Source organism: Acanthisitta chloris, unplaced genomic scaffold (assembly GCF_000695815.1).
Source record: "Acanthisitta chloris isolate BGI_N310 unplaced genomic scaffold, ASM69581v1 scaffold9755, whole genome shotgun sequence".
Lineage (NCBI taxonomy): Eukaryota > Metazoa > Chordata > Aves > Passeriformes > Acanthisittidae > Acanthisitta > Acanthisitta chloris.
In genome coordinates, this window is record NW_008672093.1 from 69,099 (window position 1) to 89,044 (window position 19,946).

A 19,946-nucleotide genomic window follows, 5' to 3' on the forward strand; every position below is an offset into this window, starting at 1 on the left:
TGGGCCAAGATGAACTGATTTTCTGTTAATAATTCTCCAAGACTGTAGTGCCACGATGTACTACTCAAGAAATTCCAAATTCTTCTCCTCATCCCTACTATTTGTTCACAGTTCCCTTGGATATGCTCATATATCTCTTTGGGGACTGTTCTAGGTAGCAGGCACTGAAATGGTCTAAAATCAAAATAACCTCACTGTCACCCTACTCTTTTATTACTGTGTTCAATTACACAATACTGTCCTGCAAACCTGTCTGTGTCAGTGCAGCTGTGAATGGAATGCACTGTAATGCAGGGAAAGAACTAAGCAATGAGAAGCAGGAACTTCTTAAATATGCTTTGCCAACATAACCGATATATCTTTTATTTCTTATTTACTCAGAGACTCATATTATATTACTTTAATATTTCTCAATCCACTCTCTTTGCCAGTAAGAGACAAAAATGTTAATGAACTTATTTGGTATATATGAAAAGTGACTAGAAGCTATTTTGCCCAAATGAAAAAAAAAAAGCAGCTCTGTTGACTTGTGTCCACTCAACACCACCACATCTTTCCTCTTGTTACTAGATACTTTCTCTAGAGACTGAATTTTATCAGTTTCTAGCTCTATTCCATTCTTCAGATGCTATTTCTGATGAGGTTGAATTTCTGCATTATCCAGGCTCTAGAAAAGCAGAGCAATTAATATATATATTCTGAAACATGTTAAATTGTACTCTTGCCAATTTTACTGGAAAGCTGCAAATTTCACATAAGTCCTAAAAACAACTAGTTAAATTTTAATTCAGTTTTCAGAAACACACACTTGAAGAATATGCAAACAAAGACTGTTGTGTATGTTCACAGTTTCTGTATGACAAGAACAAATCTTGTAACTCGTTTATGTTGTACAATACTGTTTCATCTAGCAAGGCAGTTTCCATTGGCATGACTCATGAGTTTTGACTTGTTTATGCACATTTAGCAGAGTTGAGCCATTTTTTAATGTATGCATGTACACTGAAGTCTGCTTGGAGAACATCTGAGAGTGGTAGTGCTAACATGGATAATATTAATAATGACTATTTAGTGCAACAGTTTTTTTCATGGGGTAGCAAACATAAATTGATGGACACCAAGTTGAACATGAGCCAGCAATGGGCCCTTTTGGCAAAGAAGGTCAGTGGTATCCTGGGCTGCACTGGGCACAGCATTGACAGTGGGGGAGGGAGGTGATCCTGCCTTTCTGTTCAGCACTGGTGAGACCACAGCTGGAGTGATCTTTCCAGTTTGGGCTCCTCATTACAATAGTGACATGGGCAGATTGGAGAGAAAGGCCTTTACTGTCAAGTAGATACAGATAACAACACTTACATGGGATGCAGGTGACCTATTCCAGGTTAACTTCTTCTCTTTGCCTGAAGCACAATAGTGAATGAATGTAAGCTTCCCATGTCATCAAAGAACGCCTTAATCTGTAGCAAGGAAGTATTCTGAGGGTATTGCTTTTTCTGACACTTTTCTGTAAATATTTCTCTGTGTTTGACCTTGAATGTTCTTCTCTGCAGTTGAATGTGTTTCCTATCAAACAGCAGTGTCACATTCACTAATTGATCGAGAGGACATTCAGGTAATTCACAGAAGTAGATTAGCTTCAACAAAAGAGGCTGATAGAGATTGATCGTAGAAAAGGTGATAGCAATGGATGTTTGGTGTTTGCCTGGAAAGGGCCATTACCATTTCACTATGAGTAAAAGAGTAAAGTAGAAAAAATATAGAAATATTATTGTTCCCACAGTTTTGGAGTTGTGAATGGCATTAAATGAATACAGATCCCCACATCAAAACAGTTCATTCTGGGTAGCTCAAACAAATCACATTTCTAATTTAATTTATTCAGTTTTCATTACCTGACACTGTAAGCTGATTTTACTTAAGTTCTCTAATAGGCTGGGATTCAACTCTCAAAAAGTTACCTCAGTGATCTTAGAACCTACCTTTATAATCAATGACAATCTGATAAATACAGTTGGGGCAACTGTGAAAAGGTTTTAGTGTTACCTGGCTCAATTGAGTTGGCTAAACATAAGTGACTAGTACTGTTTGAGTTACCCAGGTTTTATTCCCTCATCTCCAACTGCTGTTCCAAAAAGCCCTCCCATAGATGTGTACAGTTACCTTGAAATACTGACAGAAATTCTCATCTTTTGTTTCTAGCCAGAATAAACTGGGATCCATCCGATCCTCAAATCATATCTGAAGGGCTATATGCAATTGCAGTAGTGTTAAGCTTCTCACGAATAGCCTACATCTTACCAGCTAATGAAAGCTTTGGACCACTGCAGATATCACTTGGAAGAACTGTGAAAGACATCTTTAAGTTCATGGTGATATTTATCATGGTGTTTGTGGCTTTCATGATCGGCATGTTTAATCTCTATTCCTACTATCTGGGTGCAAAACAAAATGAAGCATTTACAACGTAAGTACAACAGATTAAACTGCAACTTTTTTTTTTCTTAACAATGATGCAATAAAATCCAAAATGTGCTTTGCAATGCTACTACATTTTTGGACATGGGGAACTCTTTGTCAAAGCAAGAGAAAAGATGTCTTCAAACAGAGATAGACAGGAAAAGGTATCTCAGAGGTTTGGACTTGTGTTTACAGATATACATAAACTGATTAAGAGGAATTGCATGTATTTAAGTGAGCTAATCCAATTAAAAAAATCAGTATCCCCGTACCACAGCTTTACACTGGAACTGTGGAATAGTAAAAACTCAACTAGAGAATTACAGTCTGTGAGACTGATTCTTTTGAGAACTGATGATTTGTGGTCAGATGACCTATCTTCCTCACAGTTTCAGAATGTTTGTCATATTAATGGTGAAACAATTTACACTAAGTGAAGTAATGGTACAATAAAATATTTGCAGGTTAGTTATTTTTTATTTTTGGTCACTTTACCAGCAAGCTTGTAGAATTTATATTAAAGTAGTTAATAAGTGAATTATTGTAATATTCTTTTGAGGATGTGTATATAATTCCTAAACTGAATCAGATAGTTTTACTGCCAGTCCTATGTACTTAGAGTCTTGTACTATGAAACAGCCTTTACCCATGAAATTAGAAAGTCTACCTCTCATGCACTGTGGTAGAGTTGTACATTAAAATAATGGAAAAATTTGTACACTGTATAAAAATGGTAACTGGCAAATTATAGAATATACAGCTTTGCTTCAGTAACACATGCATGTGTTCAATTTCTCCTTTTAGTGTTGAAGAAAGTTTCAAGACATTGTTCTGGGCTATATTTGGACTCTCAGAAGTTAAATCAGTTGTCATCAATTATAAACACAAATTTATTGAAAATATTGGTTATGTCCTTTATGGAGTCTATAATGTTACCATGGTTATCGTCTTACTGAACATGCTTATTGCAATGATCAACAGTTCATTCCAGGAAATTGAGGTAAAAATACCATTTATGGTGAAATAGCACCACATCTACTGTTACAATTAATTGTCTAAATCTCCTGGAAAGTTTTCTTGTGGACATCTTATTTTAGAAAAGTAGCACGTAGGCTTTTTGCAATATATTAGGAGAAAATATTAATTCCACTATACATTTTTATTGTAAAATACCTGGAAATTACCTGGCTGCACATGCTTGCAATAGTAAGAACAATACTGGACTAAGAAACTGCTGCTGAATGCTTATGTTCCCGAAGGGGATTGGCTATGTGGTGTGACTTTGTGAATCTCTCATTTGTAATTATTTGAATTTTGCTGCAAGGATGTTCTCGTTCCTATGCCTTGACCTTGCAAGCAAATCTCTAATATGCTGTTTTATTCTTTCATTTAAAATAACTTGCTATAGTCCTCTGCAGTGAACAAAGCTTCATTTGACAAAGTAACCAGCAGGGCTGCTGTAAATCAATATGAACTTTTCCATGCCATGGATAACAACGAGCTAAATCATTATCATAATTTTTAATAAAAGGAAGCTAGGCCAATCCAGCCCTTCCCAGGTGACACCCCTGCCACAAAGCAGCAGACTCAGGTTTGACACCACTCTGATCCCAGGTTCTGAGCTCTGATTTGGGGCCATAGCATTGTCTGGCTTGAGAAAAAGCAACATGTTTTCTAGGAAGGTTCACATTTTTGGCTCAGGAGGCTACAGAGCAAACCTATCAGGTTCAGAGCAATAAAAAGCAGTCTATTATCCAAAAATACAGTGATTGGAAACAAACTGCTTCTAAAAACAGCTACTGCAATATTGTGTCATGTCCTTGAACATGATGTCAGTTCTTCCTGCAGCAAACCCTCTTAAACTTTACAGGGAGGAATCAAGTGAGTGTTTTGGTGTTCATAAATGTTAAACATAAACCATGGTGATGATAGTATACCTGGTTTAATCTTATTCCAGCAAGTGGAAGGAATTAGGTAAGAATCACCTAATCTTTTTTAACTTCTTGTTTAAAGTAATAGAGTGACAGACTCTGTCATTCTGATCCTGTATTGCAGACTATTAGCACTCACTCTGGAGTAAGCAATGTATCAGTTAAGTCCATTCTGTTCTGCAATTGCATTGTTTTAAATGGATTAATAAGAACAATTCCATTCATTGAAACCTGGGTTTCACAAATCATAAACAAGTTCTTGATCTGTTTTAGATTAACTTCAGCCAATTGCATTCAAAACACATATAAAGTTTAGCTAGAGCATCTTCAATACTCAAAGTGGTATTAACAGTGTATTAACAGCTGTTATTTCTGTTTTACAGGATGATGCTGATGTAGAATGGAAATTTGCAAGGGCTAAACTTTGGTTTTCTTACTTTGAAGAAGGGAGAACTCTTCCAGTACCCTTCAACTTAGTGCCAAGCCCAAAATCTTTGCTGTATCTCCTACTCAGAATCAAAAAATGTATTTCTAAACCATTTCTGTGCCAAAAGAAGAACTTTCAGGAAGATGCAGAGATGGACAAGGTAACTTTACCCTGTGTGTACTGACTGCTAATTTTAAAAGATAAAACCAATTTTAACTCCATTTTTGTTGTTGCCCTGTTTCACTAATGAATTTCCCAGCATACTTAGTCCATACTGAAGTCAGTTACTAATGTGTCCAGCTCTCCCCTTATCTGCAAATCCAGTAATTTTATCTCAGAATGCCATCCAAATGGTCAGACAGATTTTACTTTTCATAAGTTCACATCTTCCTTTTCCTGTCACCATCTGTTCTTCCACACGTCCCAAGAGGATGCATTATTAATTCCATTATTGTGCCAGTAACTGAAGGGTGGTTGAGTGCCCCATGGTTGCCCAGATCATAATTTTGATCTTTTTTGAAGATGAGTTTGACATTTGTCTTTCTCCAGCCTTTGGGGACCTCTCCAAATATCCATGGTCTTCCACAGACGGTAACATATTTGCAAAGGGTTCATCTGCTCTCTCAGCACCTATGGTTCCAGCCTATTGGGTTCAAGGGACTTGCTGGCTCAGATTCTCTTAAGTACACCCTGATTGACTCACCTCCATATTCAACCATTTTCTTCTCCTCAAATGCCTTTACTAAACACAGAGGCCTGACAGACTGTTGATGAAACCTGAAGCAAAGAAGTCCCTCGGTCTTACCTTTGTCCACTGTCACTAACTCCCCGTCCCCACTGAGCAACAGGCACATATTTTCCTTGTTCAGCCTTACATTGCTATTGTAGCAGAAGTTTGTACTGCCCTTGCAAATAACAGCTTAAGACAAGCTTTTTCTTTGCTAATACCACCCTCACATGCCTGGGGCAGTTTCTACATTCTACCTTGGTAGCCTGTCTCTGCTTCCACTGAAAATACAGCCTGCTATTATTGTAAATCATTGTTATCTGATTTATTTACACAAGTTCAGTAAAAAGCATTTGAGTTGATTCACTGGGCTTGCTTAAAGAGTTTGTAGTAAGTGTATTGTCCCTGAAATATCTTGGTATAAATCAAGTTAATTGCTTTAGGAGAATATGGAATGTTAGGTGGTATTGGAAGTGTAAAGACTAGCACTATTGTAACATGTTAGGGAAGAAGAGCCTTCCAAGACATCTGATCAGGTGTAGAGAGTAGAAAGGTGAGCATAACGGTCCATACACCAAAAAAAAAGAAATTTAAGATTTGTCATGGGGGCAGAAACAAATTTGTCTTCTATGGAAATTTTAATTTGAAAGGATCTTTATTAAAATAGGTGGTGGACTGAGCAGAGGCTTGTTCAAGGTTAGAGTTCTTGAGACTGTAGTCAAAAGTCAGTAGTCATTAGACTGGGGGCCAGCAAAGAATTTACATGCATCTGTCAGTTTTCTGCCATCAATGTAACAAGCACATTTTCCATCAGAGTAATCAGTTGAAGCATAAAAGAGAAAAACTGGTTGCACTCCTAGAATGAAAAAATGGAGTTACAGGGAAAAATACTGTGCCTCTGACAAGCCTCTGCCTCTGGTTAAGTTAATAATAGTCTATGAAAACAAGCACAGGTATTGCAAACACTGTCCCCAAAGTCAAAATTGTTATTCACTTCAAATGTGTCATGTATACTACCAGTAATTTTTCTAGACTTTCACAGATCTCACTTCATTTTGTTTATGAAATTTAATCCCAATGTATTTAAGACCCAACAGAGGTGATACTGCATTTGCTTCTGCTTTTAATGACTGACATTTGCAAAACCTTTCATCAAGCTGCTTGATGCAACTCAATTTCATAACCTCTGTGAGTGATAAAGCCATCACTTAAAAATCATGCATTTAAGAAGATGCATATAAACTTAAAATTGATTGATGGTGAGAAAAAATAAATGGTTCTTTTTCTAATTCACTTAATTTGTTACTTTGAAAAGCACATAAGTTAGAAGCTTGTTTTTAATGACTTGTTAAAATGAAATTTATGTTTCCATAAAACAGGTACTCTTAAAACTGCATTTAAATACCCTAAGGAAGGAAGCTGTATTTTATCATTCCTTTCCAAACCTATATTCAAACATAGCAATTCAGTTTGTTAGAAAGGTGCAGAGTGTAATAATTGCCACTCCTAGATAAAACAGTAACAGTTATGTCTCCTTTTACAGCAGTCCCTTTGAAAGAGAGCTGTAAGCATGCAAACATCATTTATCAGATTTTTTCCTAACTATGAATTAATATTTAGTCTTCAAATATTAATGCTTTACACTCACTGCAGATTGTGGTATCACTAATCCTAGATGAAATGTGCTTCCTCCCCAGCCAAAGCAACTATAAAACTACAAATCAATTTGAAAAAACCCAAACTTTTACGTTGAAAATCATAAAGCATCTGAGTTGCATCTATTCATTCCTCAGCTTTGGCATCAGGGTGACTGATATACCCAGATGATTATATGTTTACTTACCTTTTGGACTGCTACATGCTGTGGAGCTGACTTTACCTGAACCTGTTAGATGCCACCATCCTTTGCACTTCTAAAAAGCAGCTAAAGTGGTTTTGTGTCCCTTTTTGACACACTGTTGATGATTCATTATTGTTGAGGCTATTTTATGGCATCTTCTCAAAGACATTCTCAGGCTTTTTGAGTTTTGTCTTTGGACTTATTCTGTGCTGAGCAGGTTGGTGCTGAGGTGTCTGCTGAGCAAGGAGCTACTATGAATGCACTGAAGTGTGCAAAGATAAGAAAAGATTTGGTAAGATCAGATCCAAGACCCAAGACTTGGCTGCTGTGTTTGTGCTAGTAAAATGTGACAGGAAGTTTATCTGGACACTGAGGCCAATTCAGGAATGGCTTGCCCCTATTCAAGTAGTTTCCTTGCAGAGTAGAATTGCTGCAAGCTCTTGTCTCTAGATGATTCCAGTTGCCAAACTGTGCCTAGGAAGAGGGAAGGTTGCTCTGGTACAAGTCATACCTGGAAAGACTCTAAAAGTTTACTGATAGAAGACATTGCATTGCAGTGCCCAAAAATGAGTTTACTGCTTCAAACCCAGCCTGTGGGTCTTTGTGCTGCAGGTCCTGCATCTTCTCAGTGCAAAAGCAGCTGCAGCACCAGGGTGAGTGCTAAGATAAGAATTCAGATGGGAAAGGGGCAAATTCTGCCTCTAGAGCCTGCTCTGCTCTGATGATTGTTGGCAGAAAACAAAGGCAGATGCTGTCTGTGCTAAACAGCAAGTGATTTACATAGCTGTGTTCAAAGTGTAGCACACCAGAATTTAATTTCTTGAGACTTATTTACATATAATATTAAAGGCTGTGGAGATGTTTTCTTTCAGGCTGTTGATTAAAACCCATAGACTTCTGTTTCAGGCTAGAATTAGAGTTTTAAACATCAAGTGAACAGGAGGCAAAAAAAGAGGTGAAACAAATAAAGAAAAAAGTTTTAAAGACAACTACTTTGATTTTTATTCTCAGTTTTAAAACTGCGTTGTGAATGAGAAAATATATTGTTTAAGAGTCACAGAACTTGTTCATCTTCCTGAGCTAAAAACCTATAGTGGCAGATGATGTATTTAAACCTTTTAAATTTAAATATGTTAGCTTTTATTTTCCTAGTATAAAATAATGTTTCTGAAATATTCACACATGACCTCTGCTTATGGGAGCACAAACTGAGTCATTTTTTGGGAACGCTCCTTTCTGGTCCAAGCATGTACAGTTTTGTGACATTCCAAGTCATCAGCTGCTTCTGGAAACTGGGATTTAAGACATGAACAAAGTGCTACACAACACAGCTACACGGATTACATTACTATTCTGATTGGATTGAATTTTAAGTAATACTAGAGAATGATAAAATGAGAAGAGAGATAAAGACAAAGGTGTTTTCTAAGAGCAGTGATCCATGTATGCTGCTTTCACACCACACTCTCGGAGAAGAGTTATTTTGGGGGGTTTATATCATTATTTTATTTGTTATACATTATTTCCCCTCTGGTTACTCATGTGCTGATGTACAATAGATGTCAACTCAAAAATATGAATTCTAGCTCAGTCATCAGTGTGATGGCTGAGTATACCCTAGTAGTAATTTTTTTGGAGAGAAAAAAGCCATAGGCATGAAGCTTAAAGAGAGTTTTAAATGTTATTTGACATTTTAATGAAATCTTGGCGATCTCTGCCACCAAGTGGTCATTCAGCAACATACAATAGAGGTTCTGTCTATGACTCTTACACATACACAGATTTAATGAAGTTACACACTTCTGAATTACCTGCCAACTTTCCAGGTGCACTCCGTAACTAATTAAAAGTACATTATTCTGTTCAAAAAGGTGATGAAGAGTAAAAGTTCAGATAAAGTTACAGTGTGCCTGTGCAGTGTCTCCACTCATTTTGCCACATATTACCAATTTAACTATTTCAAGTGAAAATCAAGTTGTAGTTAAGCATTACATGAAGTTTTGAAGTGAACCAATGTAACATAAATTCGAAACTGGCAACCAGCATGACAGTTTACTTTTAAAATACACAATAAAATACATAGTAAATACTAAAAAATCCATAAGGAAAATTAATTAATTTTTTTATTATATATAAACTTGTAAGTAATAGGATCACGAATAGTATCACAGGTGCAAAGTCAGAGATACAAAAGTGCTGGGACAATAGCCAGACAACTGAGCCTAAGCTCATGGCCTCGAGCAGTTTTACCCAAGGAGAATTCCCTCTGCCTCTGCCTCTGCAGAGGAATCATGCTTTTCCTCTTTTTCTACTACATTATTTCCAAATATGGTTCATGAGAAATCCAGGAGTTCAAAAAGCAGGAAGATTGTTTTTCACTTTTAACCTAGTAGCAAAAATGAGACCCAAGAAAGCATTCTTAGTTCAAAAATCCTGAAAGATATAGTGATTACACAATTGTGTTAGCTCATTAGTCATTATATTTTATTATAAACCACATACATAGTTTAAGTTAAAACATTTAGATACACTTATGTTATCTAATATATATATTCAAAACTTTTAAAGTAGCCTTATTCGAGCTAGAAAAATGCAACAATAACTTGTCCTTTTTATACATCTTCACTTTAATTTCCATCTAAATGTAGATTAATATGTAAGAAATATATAGTGTTTATATATATATTATTGTATATCTTCTGTCATTATTTTGCTTCGTCAAATAAATATAGTCTGAATAGATAGATAATATTGTTATAAAGCATGTTTATATATATTTGTTAATCTTTCTAAAGAACAAAAAAAATAATTCCAAGTTCAGTGTAAACTTTATAATATTTGCAAATGAATATATTTTGCTAATAGGTGTAAATTTTTCTTCTGGAAAAATATAAAAATACAAAACTGATGTAGTGGAAGGTGTCCTTGCCCATGGCAGAGGGGTTAAACTACATCTTCTTTAAAGGTCCCTTCCAACACAAACTGTTCTATGATTCTATGAAATGTGAAACAAAACCTAAAAGTATTTAAATTATTCCCAGTGTACAGCTGCATAATCATCTAACCTTCCCTTGCATTCCTCCACAACAAATTACATCCCAGCTTATCTCACATAGTATTTAACAAGTTTCAGAATGTCCCAGTTTTCTTATCTGTAGGTACTCGATGAATTAAGACATCAACAACATGGAGAACTTCACTGGAAGTACAACACAATCCCACAGGATCTGAGACACTGCAATGGTAGCCTGGTCCTTTAAAACAGTAAAAATTTTATTGGACCATGTATAAATTCAGAGAACTGACTTTCTGGTGACATTCCCACTTATTCCTCATCAAGATCAATCATGATTGATAGTTCACTTTTTTTTTCAGTACTACTTGTTGCCCTGGCCCCATTATCTATCTAAAGTAATAACACTTGTTTTGACAATTGTTGTTCACTCTTACTGCAGCCCAGTCATTCAGATTGAGTCCCAGTTTACAATTTTGTGATGCTTTAGTCCTTCTCAAAGATGTATATCAGTAACAAAGCCTACAAGTTGCATTCTCAGTGTTAGATCGGGGTGTGGTGCCCTTTCAGCAGGTGTAGTAAAGAAGATGCAACTCAAAAATGTCATCTGGTAATCTTGTAGTCCCAGGAACTGCATAACCAATTACATTCAGCCATGCAAGTGAGGGCAGAAGCAAACTTCTTGTGTATTTTGTGGTAGTGAATGTCACATTAGTTACAGGCAAGCGTTATGAAAGAAAGGAAAGGGATAGTGCTATCACACTTCTTTCTTCGGCTTGTCCCACTACCTGTGCCACACCAGTACTGTCTTCCTCCTGACGTGGATTCCCTGTCCTGTGCACCAGAGGAGCAAGGGAAAGCCTACAAGGATGTGGCTGGTCTGCCTTGGTCCCCTGGGCGTGTTAGGAGCAGGTGAGAGGCAGAGTAAAGGGAGAAAACCTCCCAGTTCTCACTTTGCTATGGCACAGTCTGAAAGGGTTTGTTTCAACTCTTGTCATGAAGTTCTGTACAGGTATGGGGACTTTACCACAGTAGTTCAACACTTCCCAAATTGAGATTAAGTTAATGTTCTGTCATATGATATATGTGTGATATATACAAGATAGATGTATATTATTCTTCTAATTATTTTGTACTATAAATAATGTTTCCATTTCAGCTTGGTCAAAGGAAGCAGTCAAGTATAAGAAGCTCAGATGAAATCCACTTAAACAGTTTAAACAATCCTCCAAGACAATACCAGGTAAAAAAAAAGCTGATTTTTAAATAAAATCAAGAAGTAATAGAACTGGCAGACAGATGTCATGAGGATAGCTTTGAATTCAAGCTCAACAGTGTCAAGAATAAATCCACAGACCTTGTATATATCAGAAATAAATGCAGTGATTAGGTATGTACAGTACAATATGAGGGTGTTTTTCTCTCCTCTTTGTTTCTTAAATGCCACCCTTATATTTTAAAGTGCTTGAGAAAATGTTTTTAATTTTAGAGACAGGTTGAGTCCCCAACTGCACAATGGGAATTAAGAAAACCAAAAAGAAAACCAAAATCTTCTAATTCCTTCTGCTGAAGCAGCTCGGCTTATTGTGCCACACCTTTGTATACTAATACCTCGAGCATTGCAAATATCTTTCAGCTGTTATGCAACCAATACAGTCTCATTTTTCTTTGCCTCTTAAACAACTGCAGTGAGGCTTTGTGCAGTTAAGTATAAAGAGACCTAGCACAGTCCACATAAATCTCAGCTACTCTGGTCCAGAGACTGCTTCTCTCTTTCCTGTAATCCTGCAAAGCAGGTGGAAAGCAAGAAGCAGGAGCTGCCTGGGCAATAGAACAAGACAATCTGAATGTAAAAGTATATAGAAAGAAGTGTACTTTATTGACCATAAGACAGAAAAAATGTTTTTCCCCTTGGGCTGGCTAGCTCTGTTCCATGCTTACGTTATGCAGTGTGTTTCAAAAACTTCATGACTTTTTCACAGCCAATTTCATTATTATACAGTGACAGATATTAAGATTTAAAAATTACCCCACAAACATGAGGATGTGTGGCTTTGTATTTGAAACATTCTTGGGTTACTAGAATAAACAATACAGCTGCTGACCTTGCAAGCATGACTGTAGTGAGGGTCTGGAACCACTAATCTGGGATGACTCACTTCACAACCAGCTCTGGTCAGGCCTGTTATTCTAGAGACAGAAGCAGACATATAAATCTATGCATGTTTTATATCTTATAGTGGAAAACAAATAGTATTGTTTTGTAGGCTACACCATATGAAAAATATTTTAACCCAAAGACAGAAATATAGATTCTGAAAGGTAATTAGATACCTTGTTCTTTCTCAAGTAATTTGAACTAATGGGAGAATCAGGGGTGGAATCAGTTTTTCATGGAAGAATAAATAAATTTGCTGGCCTAGGTTCCCCTTATTATTAGCAGCAGGTTAGTCATTCCAGTGTTGTGATCTGTTTGATCAATTTTAGTTGTCTGAGATTAACTGTGCTCTCAGGTTTGCTCTTTCTATCCGTAGAGGGAATTAAAAGTGACAGATATGTATATTTATATTAGAAAGTATCTGCATTTAGTTAAATGAGTCCCACCTGAGATACTTATATGTGTCTTAGAATTGTGGGTCCCGCTTTTTCTGAGCCCCACACTGGAAAAACATAACTTATCAAATATAATATCAGAATAGATTCAAATAAACAGATGACAAAAGGGTTTAGCAATTAGCACTGCTAAGCAGGGTCATTGTCACCTTTTGGTAGCAATAAAGGCCAGATGGTTTCACCTACATGGAGATCAAAGCTGGAACTGTATTAATACTTTTCATAAATTCCAGTAGTAAGATAAGTTTTGCAAATTATGACATTTGTCAGATATATTTAGTTTTCTAAATTTCAAGTGCATATATATGAAAAATAATAAAAGTTTAGCTATCTACTGTAGAGGAAAGCAGGTGTTTTTACATTCTATTCCTACACTGAAATGTCTTAATGCAACAGAAGGCAACAGAGCTGTCATAATTTAACCCTTGCTGTCAACTAAGTACCACACAGTTGCTCACTTGCTCTCCCCACACTGCGCCCTCCCCAACCCCAGTGGGATGAGGAGGCAAATCAACAACAGTAAAACTTGTGGGTTGAGATAAGAACACTTTACTAATTTAAAGAAAGTAAAATATAATAATAATAGTTGTTAAGGAAACTTCCCAGTCTGACCATTCATGAGAGTCTCTGGCAGTCACACTCCCAATCCAGAGGCTTTAACTGCTGGAACCGATGCTACTTCACAGCAGGCACCTCCAGTGAGCCGATGGGAGCCCTGCTTGACTCACTACACACCCCACTCACACAGTCAGACCAAGTTGCCTTACCAGTTCGACCCCAGGTTTCCCATGGCAGAATCTGAAATGTCTAGTTCCACAAAGGCATTTATTCACAGCGCAGTAACACAGGAACAGCTCGAGCTAGGAGGAGAACCCCCAACAGAGGAATCCCTGGGCTTTATAACCTCACAGTCTAGCCAAGTGCAAGCCTACATCTTCCTCCCAAGACTTCTGCTCCTGCTGTGTCTCTCGGTGTCCATCAATCTTGCTGGTGTCACTTGTCTTTTGTTATGTAAAGGTTGGCAGTTCACAGCCTCTTGTCTCTCTGGGCTCCCACTCAGAGCTCAGTTTGCATCTTGAACTGCAGTTTGCAGACCGAGCAACCTGCACCAGATGTATTCCTCAATAGTAATAATAATAGCAGTAGTAGTGATGAAAAGGAGAGAGAGGAGCAAAACCCAAGAGAAATAAGTGATGCACAATCCAATTGCTCACTGCCCTCTGACTGATGCCCTGCCCATCGAGCAGCAGCAGTCAGTCCTTCAAGGGCAACCCTCCTCCCAGTCTGTATACTGAGCAAGATGTTCTGTGGTATGGAATATCCCTTTGGCCAGTTTGGGTCAACTTTCCTGGCCATGCTCCCTCCCAGCTTCTTGTGCACCTCCTCACTGGCAGAGCACAAGGCACTGAAAGGTCCTTGGCTTAGCGTAAGCTCTGCTCAGCAGCAACTGAAACATCAGTGTTATCAACCTTATTCTTACACTAAACCCAAAACTCACACTGTAACAGCTGCTAAGAAGAAAATTAACTCTATCCCAGCCAAAACCAGGGCAAGAGCTCATATTTTGAGATGTCATTACAATACTAGAAAGTCCAACTGAGAAAACTTTTTTCTTTCTTCTCTGCAGAAAATAATGAAGCGTCTCATTAAAAGATATGTATTGAAAGCTCAGATAGATAAGGAAAGTGACGAAGTCAATGAAGGTAAGTATGTTGCTGAATTATTTGTTTAATCAGAGAATCAAAACAAACTGAAGTGGTTATATATGCCACTCGAAAAAAATGTTTCCAAAATACTTAATCCACTTGACATGTTTACAAGTGCAAGATGTAAAATTAGTATGAAATTGAAGTTGAAGGAGGGATGGGATTTGTGTCTCTTCTCTCCAATCAGAAACTATCACTGACCTGACAAATTGTGAAAAGCGTTGCTACTTCTAGTAATAGAATCATAGAATGGTTTGGGTTGGAAGGAACCTTAAGGATTATTTATTTCCTTAAGGATCGTGTGATTCCAACCTTCTTGCCATGGACAGGGGCACCTTCCACTAGACAAGGTTGCTCAAAACCCCATCCAACCTGACCTTGAACACTTCCAGGGATGAGCTATCCACAGCTTCTCTAGGCAACCTGTTCTAGTGCCTCACCAACCTTACAGGAAAGAATTTCTTCATAATATCTAATCTAAAAGTACCCTCTTTCCATTTGAAGCCATTCCCTCTTGTCCTATCACTACACGCCCTTGTAAAAAGTCCCTCTCTAGCTCTCTCCAGCTCTCTCTCTCTTGACTCTTGGTACTGGAAGGCTGCTATAGTGCCTATGCATTTCCCATGGTGAGGCTGTGTTTAATGAAACAGCTGGTTTGGGGCACTCCCATATGAATTCTCCCTTGTGTGGATGTGTGTTCCTGTCATGGATTCATATGTGGGGATACACATGCTTCATCTCTTTTTGAGTGCGATTTATTACCTGGAAACAGCTAGTGACTGCATTTCACAGGAATGTCATCTGTTTGCACCTCTCTGATGCAAGAAAGACACACAGTGCAGCAGGAGAAGGAGAGGACTGCACTCTGTTGTACAGTGAGAAGCCTTGTTGCTGGCCAAGAGGACTGAGGCAGCCCCAATCTTCATGATCTGTGGAAGACGACCTGGGGGTGTTTGTTGACAGTAGCTGAACATGAGCCAGCAGTGGGCCCATGTGGCCGAGAAGGCCAATGACATTCTAGCTTGTATCAGCAGTAGTGTGATCCAGGAGGACTAGGGAAGTGATCAACCTCTGTCTTCAGCACCAGTGAGGCCACACCTCAAATTCTGTGTTCAGTTCTGGGCCCCTCACTGCAAGAAAGACATTGAGGTGCTGGAGTGTGTCCAGAGAAGGGCAATGAGGGTGAAGAAGAGGTTAGCGCACAAGTCTTATGGGGAGCAGCTGAGGGAGCTGTGGTTGTTTAGCCTGGAGAAAAGGAGGCTCAGAGGACACCTTATTGCTCCCTACATCTACCTGAAAGGAGGTTGTAGTCAGGTGGTGGTCAGTCTCTTTTCCCAAGTGGCAAGTGACAGGACAAGAGGAAATGGCCTCAAGTCTAGGTTGGAAATACTTCTTTATAGAAAGGATTGTGAAGCACTGTAACAGGTTGTCTAGGGAAGTGGTTGAGTTGCCATCCCTGAAGGTATTTAAAAGACATGGAGTGGTTGAGTTGCCGTCCCTGAAGGTATTTAAAAGACATGTAGACATGGTGCTTAGGGACATGGTTTAGTGGTGGGCTTGGCAGTGCTGGGTTAATGGTTGGACTTGGTGAGCTCAAAGATTTTTTCCAGCCCAAATGGTTCTGGGATTCTATGATTCTGTGATCTCTTGCAGCAGAATAGCAGCTTCCATCTAATAGATCACTCAGGTTTTGTGAACTGATGTGGTCTCTCACACTTTTGCCTTCAGATTTGCTTGCTTCCTGAACTGCATCTTCATATTCCTATCCTTAAGCCACCATTCACTAATGGGCAGAAGAACATCTGCTTTTTCTGTTTCAGCCAAGAAATACAGAGTAAACCTGTGATAATTATGAGATATTTTGATATACTGTGTTTTTCTTTTGTTTCTTAATAGTGTGATCTTTTAACATCTGTTATAGGTGAACTGAAGGAAATTAAGCAGGACATCTCAAGTCTCCGGTATGAACTTCTCGAGGAAAAATCTCAAAATTCTGAAGATCTGGCAGAACTTATAAGAAAACTTGGGGAAAAACTGTCAATTGACACTAAGGAAGAAGAAAACAAGAGATAATCAAAATGTTTAAGAGATGCAACAGAACGTTAACAATTCACTTAAAGCCATATTTCTGTTTTTCTCAAGTCTGGCTCACATTCCTACAAAAGATTCAGAAATTAAATAATTTCAGTTCTTTCTTGAAAATACACAGTAGCAAATCCTCTGGGTCTAGAGTAGGGAGGAGATATCACTTCAGTAGATATTTATTCTTTACCTGCTGAAGAAGACTTGATTTGAGATAATTTAAATACCCAATTTGCCTCTTATAATTTCAGTGGAATCTTGATAAGCCCACTCACGAAAGATTAAAAGTATAGATCTAAACTTTTCCTACATTAACTGTTTATTTTTTGCCAATTTCCTTTCATAAACATTCTTACATATATTTTAGTGAAGCAAAAGACAAAGATTCCAGACTTTTTCATATATATATATATACACATATATATAAAGCTATTTAATTTTTCCAGCATTCCCAACTAGCAAAAAAAAAAAAAAGCTAACTGCCTTGTTAAAAATGAGCAGGATATTAAAATACTTTTTGAACATTTCCTTGTAGAGGTAGATATCAGGATACTCAGAGCACTGTGTTATACTTTTTCCTGTCACCACAGGACTATCCTGAAAGATACTTAGGTTGCATTTTCACCAAGCTTATTGAAAAGCTATTGCTGAGGCCAGAAGAGAAACTTCTTTAGTCCAAAATGATTAATCCTTGAAGTTCTAATCTGTTTCAAAATTCTGAAGTTCTCCAGCTTTTGTGTCTTGAACTGAACTTCTCAAACTGCAGGGTAGGGCTTTGAATGTAACATTTTTATTTAAGGTGGAAGCTACTAAAATGGTAGGTGCAAACCCTCTCTCTGAATTCTGGGAATGTCATGCATGGAGGACCATGTTTCCCCACAATTAAACCTGTTGAAATCATTACATTTTCTTCAAATCTATCCATAGCAAACAAAAGCATCTTGTTCCAAAAATTCATGAAATCTCATGCACTATGGATTTGCATCCTTGTCCTTTTTTCCACTGGAGAAATCTGAATTCTCATGCTATATTCTTTAGAACTCTTCAATGAAGAATCTTCACACTGTGTCATCAACTTTCACCCTGCCCACTGCAAAACCTCTGTATCTTTCTGTTAAACTGGAGATGAAGTAGCCTATGCTGGGTCTGGCTGTTAGTTGTGTGATTCATTTGTCCATGCAGGTCAGTCATCTGGTTTCTGTGTCTCCAGATAGATACAGCATAAATTACATATTATTTTCCCCTCAGTTAACATAGTAATTTGGGTTTCTCTCTTCTGACAGTTACTGGTTCTGGGAATGTTATAAGCAACAGTACTTTGGGCATCTCTGCTTCTCTTTAAGCTTGGTAGAGATTAGTGAAAGGACTGTGAAAAATTGTTAACAGGAACATGGGGGTGTATAACACACCTGTAAGGGGCCTGTATGTTTAGGAAACAAGGCTGAAAATGGCTTGTCAGTAGCTGCTTTCAAATTAGCTTGGTGAAACTTGTTGATTGTGGAATGTATCAGAATGTTTCTGCCTCTCCCTTCTAGGCTGGAAGTTATTTTTAATGGGTTTAGATTAGTTTACAGATGAGTTTACTGTTAGTCCTTTTTAAAAAATTGTTGGTGGAATCACTGTGTATTTTCAGGGAAAAACCCCATATATTTACATGGGGTTTGAAATCAAATGGAGATAGGTGAAGGCAAGGAGCTGTGTCCTGCCTGGAGAGCAATAGGAGCTGCTGTGAAGGTCAGCCTGCCCCCGAGGGTGTTTTGCATCATTTGGCAGAATGCTTAGTGCATTAATTTAGCCAACAATGGAGTGTGTGGGACAATTTGTGTCCTGTGGGCCTTAGGCCTAATGAACTCAATGTTTAGAAACTTCTAAGGTTTCTTCCTCTGAGGTAGAAGAAGGAAAGTGAGGTTTTTGAAGGTAGTAGAGTATGAGCAGTTGGTGTGACCTTGGGCTGGAAGGCAGTGTGACATTAACTTCACTGCCTTTCAGCTCCTAGATTGTTTCTGGCCATATTCCTTGACCAGGACTGGCCACTGATTTTGAGTTTTCACTTTAGTATTTTGGGCCAGATTTTCCAAAGCAGTGAGCAGTTAGTACAGCTCCACTGAGTGACTGTGTTAGAGGCCATGCTGCTCAAGGCACATCTTTCACCTGTGACAAGCTCTTTGGAAATATTAGTCAGAACTTGAGGTAACAGAGACAGTCAATGTTTGCTTTTGGTAATCAGAAGTATTTATTTTTGGTCATTGTAATGTCCAATTTGAATCTGCTGTAGTGCTAGGTGATGGTAAACCTTCACTCTCCATAAACCCAGTGAAAGGAAATACATATACACAGTTTAAGATCCAGTCACGTTAAAAGTGAAGATTTTTATTACAGAGGTAAAATATACACTGTGAATTTGTTTAAGCCCAAAATTTAACTTACCTTAAAACTATGAGATCATAATGTATATATTGTATTTCATGAAGAAAATCATATGGATTTTTTTAATTCAATGAAGAAATTTTATATGTAGTTATTATTCATGGAACAATTTGTTAAATATATTTGAAGAGGTCTATTGACAAACATAGTGTGACAAGCAATGTAGTATTTAAAATGAGCACAATACCAAATATATTATTCTGATTAAAAAAATTAAATGTACCAGACTCAAAAGACCTTTGTGATGCATTGTATGAACACATCAGTATTGCACTGGGAACCTTTGCCTGCTCTGGCTTGGAAGACTAATATGGTAAAAGACTTTCATTTGCTAGCAACACTAATACAAAAAAAATTTTCAAAGAAGGAACAAGTATTGATTAGACTCCAGGCCAAGTATTTTGTCTGCTGTGACCAACTGTGACTGATGCTAGATGTTTCAGATTATCTGCAGTAGGTAACATAATTTTAATTACTACCTTTTGGTTTCTAGTAAGACAAGACTGACATAACTTTGATGAGGAATTACTTCCAGATTTTTTTTGGTCAGTTATTAGGATAACAAGATAGTCTTGCTACCTAATTAATTGTTTCTTTAAATCTTGTCTATTTTTTGAGCTCAGCAATTTACAGTTTCTGTAGCAGCAGCTCCCACATCTAAACCAGACCTGCTTTCAAGTATTGCCTTTATATATTTTTTCCCCTGAGTATTAAGCTTGGATA

The 19,946-nt window shown here is 37.6% G+C and overlaps 1 protein-coding gene across 1 annotated transcript in view; it reads left to right on the top strand.

Moving 5' to 3' along the window:
* Positions 1 to 16,787, top strand: part of TRPC6 (transient receptor potential cation channel, subfamily C, member 6) — a 33,808-nt gene extending 17,021 nt beyond the window's left edge. Inside the window, exons 6-11 of the mRNA XM_009074380.1 lie at positions 2,200 to 2,464; positions 3,262 to 3,457; positions 4,772 to 4,975; positions 11,555 to 11,638; positions 14,636 to 14,711; positions 16,636 to 16,787. Coding sequence (XP_009072628.1) covers positions 2,200 to 2,464; positions 3,262 to 3,457; positions 4,772 to 4,975; positions 11,555 to 11,638; positions 14,636 to 14,711; positions 16,636 to 16,787 — 977 coding nt within the window. The remainder of the gene's footprint in view (positions 1 to 2,199; positions 2,465 to 3,261; positions 3,458 to 4,771; positions 4,976 to 11,554; positions 11,639 to 14,635; positions 14,712 to 16,635) is intronic.
* Positions 16,788 to 19,946: the final 3,159 nt, after the last annotated feature.